Genomic DNA, 14,908 nt, shown 5'->3' on the forward strand with positions numbered 1-14,908 from the left:
TTTCCTTCTTTTTTCTTTAAGTAATTGGCTCCCGTTTGGTAGGGTTGAAGTAACTGAAAAATCTTGAAGCAACTGAAAAATCTAGTAAATCAAAACTAAGATTCTCAAGTGTTACCTTATGGAATTCGAATTCTTCATGACATGTGGTCGGTCTTAAAGTTTGTTACGTATAGTTTTACCATAAAGTGAATGCAACTGAAAGCTTTACTAACCTTTGTCATGCGCCACCCAAGGAAAGAAGTCTTCAGCGGCTGCATATTCAGGTAACTGGAATCCAGCAGTTAAGATGGTACCGTTTTTCTTTTTCTTTAACCTTCGTCCAAGAGATGAGGAATTAATTAGACTGTATTAGAACTTATCTTCGCTGCACCATAAGACCAACTGGGATTGTACATGTACCTCTTACCAACCGAGCGCGAGAGCCCTACTGGGGAATATTGGCCCGAGGTCGTGGCAGTATGGATCGATCGGGTTCTGTACAAAAACCACCGAGGGTCAATATTCCCTAGGACGGCTCGAACAAGCTAGGTAAGTTTACTAAGTCGCGCTTTAACACGAACTACTGACGCACCTTCTGAACGAATTAAATCTGCAACATTCTAACCCTGTCTTCTGGCCAACAACATCCCGGCAATCCCTACACTTTGGTAAGCCAGGTAAGCTGGCACAAACACGGTCCTGGAGAACAGAGAAAGAAAAAGACAAGTTACAAGTGACTTTCACAAGAGCTCTTCTCATAACATTCTTGGAAGTACAAAATGAACACTTGTCGCTGTGCTCAAAACGTACCTGCAAAAAGAACTGCTCTGAATTTGGCGAGACTGCATCGCCTGCAAGCAAAGAGAGAACAACATATTTAATCTACTTCAATGCTATTCTCTTCTTTATTGAACAATGCTACATCAGCAAGACCAGCCAAGTAACTTGAAGCAACCAGTTTGTCCCAGTCTAACACAAAGATTGTCGTATCCAGATTGGCCCCTTTTAGCTGGTTTTACGGTTACTAGACAAATAGACCCACGTCCCTACCATTTCATTATGCAAGGAGTGGACTTAAACAGTAACTTATTTTGAAAAATTACCATCACTTTCACTGTGGTTCGTTTCTTTTTTCTTTGGCCTCCCTCGGCCACGACCTGTGGTAGACTCCTTTTTCGCTGTCTTCTTCGCTGACTTCTCATCAGTTTTGATTTCACCACTTGTTGTCTCATCTGCCAAAACAAAAGATAAGAAGTATTGTTATTATCAAACTTCTACGACAACTCTGTCAATGTGTTCTAAACTCTTGGTTTACAAAACTTTACAGAACCTACTCTCTAAAATTAATATGTACAGCCTTTTTTAAATTTTCAACACTGTAAGTCCAATACGTTTTGATACAAAGACGCAGCATTTGTTGCCCAACGAAGGAATTGGTAGCATGTAAGTAAAAAGTGACTCATAACAATAAAGCCAGCTTTTTGAAGAAGCCCAAGGCTGTTGCCTAAGGAAATTTTAAGGAGCCCTTTGGGCTCCTAACTTCAAAAATTAGGAGCCCAAGCCATTTTTTTAGCAGCCCAGGATAAAATTTGCCATGGTCGATCCGGGGGGTTGGGGTGGTTGGAGAAGACGGGGGGGGGGGTGGACTTAATTGTAGAAATTTAGGGGAGGGGTTTGGGGGCAGACATTTTCTATGACACTAATATTGTCTAATACCAATCCCATTTTTGAAATAAAGCGTTCAGCAAAGTGATCAGGTCGTGACTGAGAAAGAATACTATTTATGGTCAAACAAAGTCAATAATTGGTGTATCCATGCAAGTGCTGCAGCTTTTTTTACAAAACTTTACATTGCTGCTTTTGTTTTTGAGTTTTGCAATTCTATTTTAACAAAACATAATACATTGTACAAATCATGAAAAGCAAGCTGCAAATGAAAACAAATACAAATGAAAGAGGCATTTGGGGGATTTCAATTTGGCCTCACTGAAATGTGCTTTCCTTCCCCAGGCTTGGGAAATAAGTATAGACTAAAGGTGATTTTGAGGCAGCATTACCACATTATATTGGCCGCTTCTTTGGAGAAAATAAATTCTTGAATATTGGGCGAAGTCGCGACAATTTTTTTGATAATTTAAAACAAATTCCGTACGAACGAAGCTTGCATAAGAGAATCTCATGGTTGACTGTATCGAATACCTTCTTTAAATCTAAGAAAACAACGGCATTGATCAATCCACAGTCTATATCAAGAGCCCAGCTATCGGTTGCCTCAAGTAGAGCCGTAACTATCCAGTGAACCGCACAGAAACCAGACTGATGTTTGGAAAGAAGATTATTCTTCATAAGATAGACATACAGTTGATCATAGATTGATCATAGGTATAAGGGGTACAAGGGTATAAGGGTATAATGGGAATAAGGGGTATAAGGGTATAAGGGGTATAAGGGTATAAGGGTATAAGGGGTATAAGGGGTATAAGGGGTATAAGGGGTATAAGGGTATAATGGGAATAAGGGGTATAAGGGTATAAGGGTATAAGGGGTATAAGGGTATAAGGGTATAAGGGGTATAAGGGTATAAGGGTATAAGGGGTATAAGGGTATAAGGGTATAAGGGGTATAAGGGGTATAAGGGTATAAGGGGTATAAGGGTATAAGGGGTATAAGGGTATAAGGGTATAAGGGTATAAGGGTATAAGGGGTATAAGGGTATAAGGGTATAAGGGGTATAAGGGTATAAGGGTATAAGGGGTATAAGGGTATAAGGGGTGTAAGGGTATAAGGGGTGTAAGGGTATAAGGGGTATAAGGGGTATAAGGGTATAAGGGGTATAAGGGGTATAAGGGGTATAAGGGGTATAAGGGTATAAGGGTATAAGGGGTATAAGGGGTATAAGGGTATAAGGGGTATAAGGGGTATAAGGGTATAAGGGGTATAAGGGTATAAGGGTATAAGGGGTATAAGGGTATAAGGGTATAAGGGTATAAGGGGTATAAGGGGTATAAGGGGTATAATGGGAATAAGGGGTATAAGAGTATAAGGGGTATAAGGGTATAAGGGGTATAAGGGTATAAGGGGTGTAAGGGTATAAGGGGTGTAAGGGTATAAGGGGTATAAGGGGTATAAGGGTATAAGGGGTATAAGGGTATAAGGGTATAAGGGTATAAGGGTATAAGGGGTATAAGGGTATAAGGGTATAAGGGTATAAGGGGTATAAGGGGTATAAGGGGTATAAGGGGTATAATGGGAATAAGGGGTATAAGAGTATAAGGGGTATAAGGGTATAAGGGGTATAAGGGTATAAGGGTATAAGGGGTATAAGGGGTATAAGGGTATAAGGGGTATAAGGGGTATAAGGGTATAAGGGTATAAGGGTATAAGGGGTATAAGGGTATAAGGGTATAAGGGTATAAGGGTATAAGGGTATAAGGGTATAAGGGTATAAGGGTATAAGGGGTATAAGGGTATAAGGGGTATAAGGGGTATAAGGGGTATAAGGGGTATAAGGGTATAAGGGTATAAGGGGTATAAGGGTATAAGGGGTATAAGGGGTATAAGGGGTATAAGGGGTATAAGGGGTATAAGGGTATAAGGGTATAAGGGTATAAGGGGTATAAGGGGTATAAGGGGTATAAGGGTATAAGGGGTATAAGGGGTATAAGGGTATAAGGGGTATAAGGGTATAAGGGGTATAAGGGTATAAGGGTATAAGGGGTATAAGGGTATAAGGGGTATAAGGGTATAAGGGTATAAGGGGTATAAGGGTATAAGGGGTATAAGGGGTATAAGGGTATAAGGGTGTAAGGGTATAAGGGGTATAAGGGTATGAGGGTATAAGGGGTATAAGGGTATTAGGGTATAGGGGTATAAGGGTATATAAGGGTATAAGGGGTATAAGGGTATGAGGGTATAAGGGGTATAAGGGTATTAGGGTATTAGGGTATAAGGGTATAAGGGTATATAAGGGTATAAGGGGTGTAAGGGTATAAGGGGTGTAAGTGTATAACGGTATAAGGGTATAAGGGTATAAGGGTACAAGGAGTTTAAGGGTATAAGGGGTGTAAGGGTATAAGGGGTACAAATGTATAAGGGTATAAGGGGTATAAGGGTATAAGGGTATAAGGAGTTTAAGGGTATAAGGGGTGTAAGGGTATAAGGGGTATAAATGTATAAGGGTATAAGGGGTTTAAGGGGTATAAGGGTATAAGGATATAGCCACACATAAGGGTCGGGTCGGTAGCCTTTGTAAGGTCTCGCATGAGTGGCTTTAAACTCTTTTGAGAGGACAATAGAACAAAACAACAGAAACAAAGCCCCCATCGAGTTGCTAACATTAAACAAGCAACAGAATAGGCCTTATGCATGATTACATCGTGAGCTCAAAATTCACCACCAAGCCTCATTTGCGATGAATTTTCTCAAACCTCCAAGGTTCCTTCGTGTTGTTTTCACGGGGGTGGTCTTTTCATCTTTGCTGCCTAGGAAATTTGTCCACAAAAAAAATTGCAATTTGCATTTTAAAAGCGAGGCTCGGTGGTGAAATTTGTTCGTCTGCTGTCATCATGCATAAGGGTTATTACGTTCTTACAAGAGAGCCCTACTACACTTCTGACACATAACAGGCTCACCTTCTGTCTTAGTTTCAGCCGCAGCCAAACTTAGCTTTTCTTGGTCTTCTGCAAGTTGGTAACATAAAATGCTCATGTTAACAAAATTCGCCACTAGCATCATTACTACAGGTAATATATCTATAAATTTTCTTCTCATTGGTAAAACGACTTAGCTGAAAAGCATTGCAGCAATTAACTGCACAATCACGGTTACCTTCGCCCTTGTAGATGACAGGAATTTCTTCATCCAGCACGGAGTCCACCACTGTTTCAAGACTATCCGTTGTTTCTGGCTCTTTGTTTGCCACAGTTGGTAAGCCTTCAGACGCCTTTGCCCTTTTCTTCTCCCTTCTCTTTTCCTCCTTTGCCTTCAGTTCCTTTTTCTTACTCGTTATCTCTCTGATCCTCTCTTTGCTCCTGCTACTCAGTCTCGGAGCGTTCGCTTCACCAGCCTCAAATAGATTACCAGGCATATCTTTCATGGTCGGACTGTGGTTAATCGATATTTCTTTAACTACTTGATCAGCCACGAAACTCACAGAATCCACAGGACTGTCCCCCTCTGTTCTTGTATTGACAATATTTTTCAGTTCTAGCCTTGTAAACGGCTTTTGTTGAATTGTGTCAGCACTTCCGTTGTTAGATTTGTTTTCTTCGCATTTTACCTTCTTCGACTGCACCTTGCCTTCGTCAGTTGACTTCTTTCTGGAAGCTTTGCCCCTTTCCGCCGGTACCACAGAGTTTTGTGGCAGCCGATGTATAGTTTGTTCCTCAAGTTGTGAATTTGACAACTTTTTGTTCAATCTCTTGGTCAGCTCTATTTTACCGTTTTCGTCAATACCATTTTTTACGTGGTCAACCTCAGAGGATTTCTTGTTGTCCGTCTTTAAAACTTTACTGACAGTAGAAGCATCTCCCTCAGAACTCTCCTTAGAGACAGATTTCCTTTTATTTGCAGTGGATCTTTTCGAGTATGTTTTGAGCCCTTCGCCAGTAAAAATCTCTCCATTGCGTTCAGCAGTATTCGAAGACAAAAGGGAGAAACAGTTTGTTGAGATCACTGGCCTAACTCCTGAACTCAATGATGGTTTCTGCTGCAAACCAATGGGAGTAGCGACCTCCATGGTCTTGGAAGCCGCACTCTCTGAGTCACTTTTTTCCAAGATGTTTACAGAAAGCTTTATACCTTGCTCAGAAAGGTTGTTCTTGGAGAAACTCAGAGCCGGTGATCTTAAAAGGTCTTTAATTGGAGTCTTTTTTTCAGTTGCCTTTTTCGCGCTTCTAACAGTTGTTGTTAGTTGAGGCCTTTCTTTCCTTTGATCAGGGGACTTTGAATTAGGAATGTTGGGACCTTCCTTCACCTGTGTTTGGGACGAAAGCTTCCCTGTGCCCGATAAAGCTTTACTTTTGTCACCATCGGTTGTTACGCCCTTTACTGGCACCATCTCTGGGCCCCTCTGAGTTACACCTTGACTATCCTTACAAGCTTTGGACGAATTAGTAGCTTTGACACTAACACAAGGCTCCTCAGGAGCATTACAAGTTACCTCCTCTTGGATCCATGGTGCAGCTCCCTCGAGAGAAGCTTCCTTCTTTTCATCCCCCGATGGCACATTTGGTGCTATCGTATCAACACTGTCTTCTTTCACGGCGGTAGGTCTTTGATCTGGTGCCTTTAAAGACGTCTTATCTGTATTTTTGAGGATCTCTGCTAACTCACTCTCAGCTTTACCTTGATTTTTCTCCTTTACAGGAGGCGAATCAACAATGCCCAAATTTCTTCTAAGGGTATTATCAATAACAGGCTTGTTCTTGTTTTCAGAGGAAGTTTGCGTAGAAGAAGAGTTTAAGTTATCTTGCTTGCTGGAAGAACTGAATGCTGATGAAGATGAAATTGCACTTGAAACAGCTTCTGTAGATGAAGCAGGAACTGGAGACGTTTTTGCCTTCTTGCTATCTTTTTTCTCAACATCATCATCTTTGTTTTGGATGCTGGTATTTAATTCCGTGGGTTTCCTTTGCCTCTTGCTTCTCTTTTCTTCAGACGAAGCTTTGGACTTCCTTGCCTACAAACAAATGACAAAAAATATAAAATTCAAGACTGTTCTGGAAATAAAGAGACTCTCAACTCTTGGAAAGTAAAGTCTAAAATTCATTAATTCATCGAGTTTAAACAAAGGAAATCATGACCGTGACGGTGTTTGGATATCTGGTCTTAATTAGCATAGATTTTTTACGATTTTATTTCCCCGTTTTCTCCTTAGTTTTAGTTTCCATAGAGAAGATGTATCAAACACTCAAGACATTGTTTGACCACATTTCCAAACGCCTCAAAGTTCGTCAAAAATACTCCACTACGCGTTGTATTTTCAACTCTCTTCTTGATGTTTGGAAATGTGGTCAAAAGCTGTCTTCCATGTTTGATATGTTATTTCAAGGTTTAGCCAGTGATGAGGATCACCTACCATACAAATAAATGAATAAATGGGCGAGCGATGGTAAAGCCCAAAGGGAAGTTCAGTTAACATGGAAAACTAGAGTTTGAATTAGCATTTCAAACCTTAGCTGATGGGCCTTGTCTGCTTTCCTCAATAGACTTCTTGTGATGTTGTAATAGTTGTTCAATGAGCGTCTGTCCTTCAGGAGATGGCGATGTCAATTCGATCTCATCAACGCTTTGGCTTGGTTGATGACTTGGGCTTTCTGAAGTGGATGACCCAACACATGGGTCACTTTCGGGTTTGTCGTCGCTGGCCACGTTAGATGAAGAAACTGTGGCAGACAGACTGGGTAAGTGATGGACGATGAAGGATGAATTTGGCGAGGGAGAGAAGGAAGGCGAGGGTGAGGAGTTCTGTTGAGGTGAAGAGCTGCTACAAGCAGCTTCCTGTTTAGGTTCCTCTTTGGGTTTGAGGTCTTGCATAAAGGATGGCGATTTTGGCAACTGGAGGAATTTCTGTAACTGCTCCTGTAAGATATGTTGAAATCAGAAATCTCTTGTCAGATCCAAAGTAATGAAATGAATACTCTTTGTACTGCGCAATACTTCAACCTTTATCCCAAAGTTTTGCTCATCTGACCGATCTGCCCATTACAAATACCCAAAGGTACCGTACATTCTGAGAGAACAAGTCTTTTACAGAGGATAATAGATTTCTGAATTACAAGTGACGTTTGTACTGAGCCAATAAACCAATTGTGTGTTACAGTTACTGCCCGCTGGTCGACCCACTCTAAAACAAACAAACCTTTTAACACTACCTGAAGCCTGGAAGCCAATCCAAGGGAAGAAACATGCCTACAATGCCGTATTTGGGATCTAGTATCACTGCTGATCATGATGCCTTGTCAATTCTGACACCCTCACTCTTACTAATTACACAAATCTTCAGTGGCAGTGGCACCAAAGGCATCCATCACATCATGTCATCCATCATATCAAGTGTCCCCAGTTAGTAGAGGGGTGAATGAATGAATGAATGAATGACTGACTGACTGACTGACTGACTGACTGACTGACCGAGCAACTGACTGACTGACTGACTGACTCATCACTAAGCAAAATATAATGACCTGATTTTGTCGGAGATACTGCTGTAGTTTCTGTTCTTGTTGTTCATCCTCTGACTGCTCCCTCTGTGCTTGTGCTGGTCTCCTCTGTGCTTCCTGCTGTTGTAACAGTGCAGTGTAAAGCTGCTCTATCTGCTTGGCTGTCATGCTCTGCTGCTGAAGACAAGTGAAGAATGTCTGCAGCTGCTCTGGCTCTAGTTTGGGCATCAGATTCTGCAGCTCCACCTTCTGACGTTCCTGATCTTCTCGCAGCTGCTGCTGGATCCTCTCTGGAAGTGTGCGGATGTCACCTTCATTGATGGGGTGAAACATTGATAATTGCTCCTCTTGGGTGACGGCTGCTAACTGCTGAAAAATGTGCGCACACTGGTACTGATAAAGGAGTTGATTGTAATGTTCTGCTAAGATGTGCTGTTGTTCTGCTGTTAGAGGCATCTGTTGGATGAGCTGTTGCTGTTGTACCATGAGCTGTAGTTGATAACAGTGCATTTGATACTGGTGCAGGAGACTTTGGTAGTGCTGATGCCGCAACTTGGACAAATACTCTTGGTTTTCTGGTTGTTGCATCTGCTGCTGTTGTTGCTGTTGCTGAAGTTGCAGCGCATACAACTGATTGGGTGAAAGGTTGAGATGCCCCATTGCATGCGAGTATAATGGGTGTGGACTTTGAGCTCTGGAATGCCCCGCACGACCTGGTGAGCGCATTCCCATGTGGGGAATTCCACTCATTGGACTTGCCATACTCGCTACAGATGATAAATCAGGAGATGAACAAAATGGATTGGCCATGAAAGGACTACCCATTGTGCTCATGCCAGCATTGGAGACGGGTGAAGAATTGTACGACAACACTGTTGGTGAAGTTTTAGGTGACATTGTTTGTTTTATAGGAGACTTCTTTGGTAAACTTGATGGAGATCCCACTGAACTTGAAGAACTTGAGTTTTTTGTAGGAGACATTTGTGCCTCGGGTGGTGAAGTCTTGGTACTGAGCTGAACGGGTGCCGACATCAAGGGAGTGGTTGATGAAGAAGTGAAAGATGACTGAGAGGTTTGAGGTGTTTGTTGAAGGGTATCATTGGATGATGGCGGGCTGTTTGCTGAGTCTGACCTTGTACTTCTCCGAGATGCAGAGCTCCGATTTCTTTGGAAATAAAAGAAAGAACTACAGTCAGAAGGCAGGAAACAGTAAATCTTTTTTTTTCCTGCTCTAATAGAACAGTGTCGGAAACAGGATAATACCATAGATATCAATTAGTGATTGTGAAATGTTTGTCTGGAAATCTTTGTTGTTCTTATGTCTAGAAGATTCGTATCTAACCAATCAGCGTACTTTAACTAAGGTGTGCCTCGACGATAAGAAACAATCGTTTGTGATTTAATTAGCTTTTGAGTCGAAGAAATCCTTCAGTCAGTCGAGTCAAAGAGTTGTGAAATCTAGTGAGAATCGAAGAGGAGAAGAATAAACTCTTGTGAAGACGAGACAGTGTGGGCTATCCTTTCTAATTCCCCACAACAGCACTATTTTGCAAGTTCTAGTTGTTTTAAGCCTGTTTCTCTTTGGGGGATGTAATGTCATTATGTGGGAACACTATTGCAGATGTACAGGTGTACTTCTGCATTTGTTGTATGCATATGACACGTTTTTACTGACGCCGAAGTACATAATTCACATAGACTATCTATGGTGACAGAAAAAATGGACAACTGAATTTCAGGGTTCATAAACACTGACCTTCAAACAAACCAGCACAGTTATAGAAATGTACTGAAAAGGCTGGGCTTTGGCTGGGCTTTGGTTTTAAATAAACTAGATAAGTAATCGTAGTTAGGTGTCCCCAATTAGTATACATTGTATGCTAGCAACTTCGACACGGTAATAAAGTTCTTATCTTATCTTATCTTACCTAGACATGCTTGTGAGTCATCACCCAAGTTCAGCAAGCTTGACAATTCTACTGACTCACACTACACAAATGGGTACTGGCAAATTTAATACTAGGGGTAACCCTGCGATGGACTAGCATCCCATCCAGGGGGGAGTAGAAATACTCCTAGTTTCTTCATGCTACAGAAACTGGGATAACCTCCAGCTTGATTGGCCACTTGGCTCGTATGCAAACTTTGAATAAGCAAGCACTGTTTTGGGAATGCATTCATCAGGCTAGGTTTTGGCTTCGCTTTGTTTTTTAATGAACCAGACAGGCTTGTGAATCATCATCCAAGCTCAGCAAGCTTGGATAGGTCATACCTATAAAGTACAGTGTACCCAGCTATGCAGGTTAACATGAGAATTATGCCAACCCACACTGGTTACACAAATTTGATACCTTGTTTCAGTGGACTTTCTCCTCTCTTTGGTGGAGCTTGGAGTTTGTGAGTTCACAGGTGAAGATGCTGTGCTTAGCCTAGTGCTTGTGGTTGACACAGGTCCTTGGTATCCTGGTTGTGTGCAGTTTGGCAGACTGTTTGAGTTTGTGGCCTGGGTTAGTCCAGCATACAACTGCCATGTCTAACACAAATGAATATGCAATAAAATTGGAGTATGCCACTAAATAAATATAATATTCAATATTTTATTATCACAGTCAAACCTCTACTAATGGCCACCTCTCCACAACAACAATGGACACTAAAATGCATCCCAACTGCCAAAATAGCCTCTTGACAATGGCCAGTTAACCATTTGACTGACAAATGATGTCAATTTTTTTATTGTAAAAGGTATCTGTTTCTGTCTGGTTTTTGTTTTATTGATACATTTTGTTTGTGGTACATACTTATATGCTACTATAAGCATTTTTTAAAGACAAAAATGTTGCACCCACGAAAAATGACAGATGTCATATTACACCTCTACCTCCCCATAGCGGCCATCTCTCTACAATGGCCCCTTTCTTCTGTCCACAAGGTGGCAGTTGTAAAGAGGTTTGAATGCATGTAAGCGGAATGATCAAAGAAAACGCTCCTATGTGTGCCTTTTTGTGTTCTTTCTACACGAATACAAAATCAGGATTGTCTTACGGATGGAGCCACTGAAGAAAGAGAATTAGTTTGTGTTTGTGTTGCCAGTGGTGCAGTGATGATAACTTGTGAGTGGCGATGCTGTCTCATTGGCAACACTCGAACAAGCTCTCCTCGCAAAAGACTATCCAGCTCTGCCTCTGTAAAAGAGAAAACACCTGTTGTAGACTGCTTATTATCTCATTAGTGGTAAATACTAAGTTGTATAGACTTCTATATTGGTAAACAAATTCAATACAGTTGAACCCCTCCTTCTGTACACCTCCACAACACAGACACCTTTATATTACTGACAGTACACTTGGTCCCAGAGAAGTACACTCTAGTTACCTCTATAATACAGATACCTCCATAATAATGGCCACTTAATTAAACTTCTTCCCCCTTTGCATCTGTGTTAAAGAGGTTTGACTGTACTTTTCCCACATTTTTGCCAGATTTGAGTAAAATGATACTCCCAGAAAAGGAGATATAACTGGTTGCTATCACATGCATGTAAATCTTGTTGCTGCTTAAACAAAATTTGAAACTTTTTTCCCAGACATAACTACAAGTATCACATTATTTCCATTTCTGGAAAACTAGTCAGATGATGTTCATGGTGGTCTTTTAGACTTTCAATGCTTTCAATATTACTCTTCCACAAACCTTTAACTAGGCTACAGTTCTGTTTGACACATGATTGCAGTAAAATGTAAGTTCTGCATAAATTACTATCACAATTAAAATTAATATAGAATGTGTCAAATGGATGCAAAGAAAAAGGCCACACTTCATACTCTGACACAACCTCATTATCTCTCATCTGGCATTATTTCAAGACTTTCCATTTATATTAACTGAATGTTTCAATGACTTTGTGTGCAATTGTTAAAGTTTGATTTTCATTAACAGCATAACTACGCATGTACAGTAAATGTCAAAGAAATGTAACTAATTGTTTAAATTATAAATGGCCTACCATTTGCAAGAAGAATGACTTGGATAAGCTTTGGATTAACTCTATGAGTCTGTAATACTGTATCATCCATGACACTTAGCTCCTAAAATAAATGGAAGCAGGTCAATAGCTAGACATCATGGACCCTGACTGTGAAGAGAATGAAACAAATCCCATCCTGGATAGAAAAGAAAACTCCAAGTGATCATTGCAGTTATAAAACAACTTTACTCTTACTAAGAATTGAGCTTTATTGGTATTGTCAAACTGCTGTCTGACAAATGCCAAGTTGAAATACTGAACAGTTACATGTATACATATTATTAACATACTACAGTGTAGATAGGTCTTACCCTTGACATAATGTCATGTGCAGTTATCACAGCTGAGAACCACTGTCTACAAGTTTGTCTGTCCAAAAAAAAAAAGTAAAACAAATTTTTATTTGGCAATAACATCCTAAATACCTATGACAATCATTTAATTTACATATTAATGACATAAAGAAAAGTCTCACCTATAAACTTGCACCCTAAATCCAGTTAGAGTGAAAGGACCTAAAACAACAGGACATTTGTTACATTTGCTGTTATTTGTTACAACACAAAAAAACCTTGCTAATCATTCAGTTAATCTTAAGTCAAACAAAAGCACATGCAAAGCCCATGAAAGAATAGTATTTATAAATTAATTAACATTTGCTGCTCCTTGTTTCTGACACATCAAAATACTAAATCCCATTAATCTCATCAATTTCAACCAGAGAAACAGGACATGTATGCTGCTTATGGCAAATCCTTGGAAAGAACCATTGGAGAGTACAAGCATCCAATTCTTTTTCTTCAATTTCGACAATTTACATGTATACCAACAAAACACCTTAGAAAACATGTTGTTGCCTTGTGAGACCTTTGCCAAAATCACAGATCCAGTCAATTCTCTGAAACAGGATTCACTGAAAAGGAAACTTGTTCCACTCAGCCAAATTGATTCTTATAATTAAATTGCAAGATGTATGCTATTTACCATCCATAAGTATGGACTGGGATTTCTGTAGCCGCTGCCATGTTCGTAGCTCATTCATAACAATTGCGTTACTTCTTAGAGCTGGTTGGAGAGCATCATCATCCTGAAAACGGATCAAATTACAAAAACATATTATGAACTTAGGACACGTTACATTCTAAATGTTTGTATATTGAAAATTTTGAAGATAATACATTGTACCACCACTTCCTTTCATTTCAATAGTCAGACAATAGGGTTTGACATTAAATCAAACTTCTATATATTAGATTGGCTCAAGATTTCACCATGAGATGTGAGAGCTTAAGAATCAAGCAGCCCAATCATGGCTTTTCTTTGTGGACCATGGCCCAGAGCAGGAAAAAAATTTTGAAATCCACTTGCCCAGTGGGCCAGTACATTTCAGTTTCCAGTTGCCCCCACTAAAATATTACTTGCCCAATAGGTGTGCAATGTTTATGCCTTGTCAACTAACAAGACTACAAAGGCTAATTTCACTTGTCCACTGGACCACCAAACTTACATTTTCACTTGCCCAAGAGCAAAATTTACTTGTCCTGGGCAATCAGACCTGGGTTTTTTCTTGCCCTGTGGCCATACATGTATAATGGTATATGAACATGCAAGTTACAATGCACATGTACAATGCAGCATTTCTGATCAGTAATACCTGGCCATAGGGTCGATACTCATCATTCCTCACAAATGCTCTAGAGATAACAATTAAGACAAAAAAACCATTAGGGTTTGAAAATAGAATAAATATTTATTATTTAATTAATGTAAACAAACACTTTAAAATATCATTATCAATACATAAATGACAATACAGTAATAGCCCACGTATAAGAACCTGAATTTTTCAATTTACCCTAAATAGGTTCTTATATAAATGGTACTTAAAGCAAATTTAGGCTACCAAGGTTCTTAAAATAGGTTCTGATATTTTCATACGAATTTCATCTGAATATACTATATGTAATACAAATATCATCTCATAATACAGTACATTGTATAAATCATTTATTTGTGCCATAGAGCAATGCCTATCGGCAGTTCAGTGCTGGTACAGTATATGTCCTTAACAAAACATAACAAAGAAACTCATGTTGATACCAAATTCATAATTTGATATTTTACATTAAATATTTTGTGATTCTCACAGAGTTGGAGATGGTCAGAAAGCTTTCCTTGATACTGTAGTAGAGTACAGTACTTGCAAATACTTCGAGAATTATTTGAATGGCAAACACAATCGACATACAACATGGTACTTAAGCTTGAAATAAAAGTTATGTCAAGTTACTTTTAAATTTTTCATGAATTGTGCGATTGGATGCGATTTGAGGTCGATTTTGTGAAATCCCACCATCGCGTAATATCAGAAGGCCTGATTACCGCATTATATTGGCTGCTTCTTTGGAGAAAATAAATTCTCGTATATTGGGCGGAGTCACAACAATTCGTTTGATAATTTAAAATATAAAACCCTGGTATGCAAAAAGAATTGCAATGATGTTTTCTTTTTGCTGGCTAACTACTTGAATATTTTGACTTTTAGTCATAAATACTGGTATCTTTTCAGAAACTACAGAAATTCATTCAGCTAAGTGAAGTTTTCCAAAGAATCGGACAAAAAAAAGCCCAAGAATTTAGAGACATTTATCTTTATTTAATTGTTAATATAATGTCAGTAGTATCATAACTCCAATTCCAAAAATATTTGTTATCAAAGTAGTTATTTAATTTTGCAACT

The 14,908-nt window shown here is 39.5% G+C and overlaps 1 protein-coding gene across 1 annotated transcript in view; it reads right to left on the reverse strand.

Moving 5' to 3' along the window:
• The window catches only part of LOC145478563 (uncharacterized), a 32,738-nt gene that overhangs the window by 10,166 nt on the left and 7,664 nt on the right, over nt 1-14,908 (reverse strand). Inside the window, exons 4-18 of the mRNA XM_081456626.1 lie at nt 13,823-13,862; nt 13,153-13,255; nt 12,644-12,683; nt 12,480-12,537; nt 12,148-12,229; nt 11,187-11,326; nt 10,493-10,674; nt 8,166-9,306; nt 7,153-7,560; nt 4,807-6,658; nt 4,611-4,658; nt 1,083-1,211; nt 790-830; nt 572-678; nt 213-313 (exon numbers count right to left, since the gene is read on the reverse strand). Coding sequence (XP_081312752.1) covers nt 213-313; nt 572-678; nt 790-830; nt 1,083-1,211; nt 4,611-4,658; nt 4,807-6,658; nt 7,153-7,560; nt 8,166-9,306; nt 10,493-10,674; nt 11,187-11,326; nt 12,148-12,229; nt 12,480-12,537; nt 12,644-12,683; nt 13,153-13,255; nt 13,823-13,862 — 4,472 coding nt within the window. The remainder of the gene's footprint in view (nt 1-212; nt 314-571; nt 679-789; nt 831-1,082; nt 1,212-4,610; nt 4,659-4,806; nt 6,659-7,152; nt 7,561-8,165; nt 9,307-10,492; nt 10,675-11,186; nt 11,327-12,147; nt 12,230-12,479; nt 12,538-12,643; nt 12,684-13,152; nt 13,256-13,822; nt 13,863-14,908) is intronic.

This window comes from Orbicella franksi, chromosome 2 (assembly GCF_964199315.1).
Source record: "Orbicella franksi chromosome 2, jaOrbFran1.1, whole genome shotgun sequence".
NCBI lineage: Eukaryota > Metazoa > Cnidaria > Anthozoa > Scleractinia > Merulinidae > Orbicella > Orbicella franksi.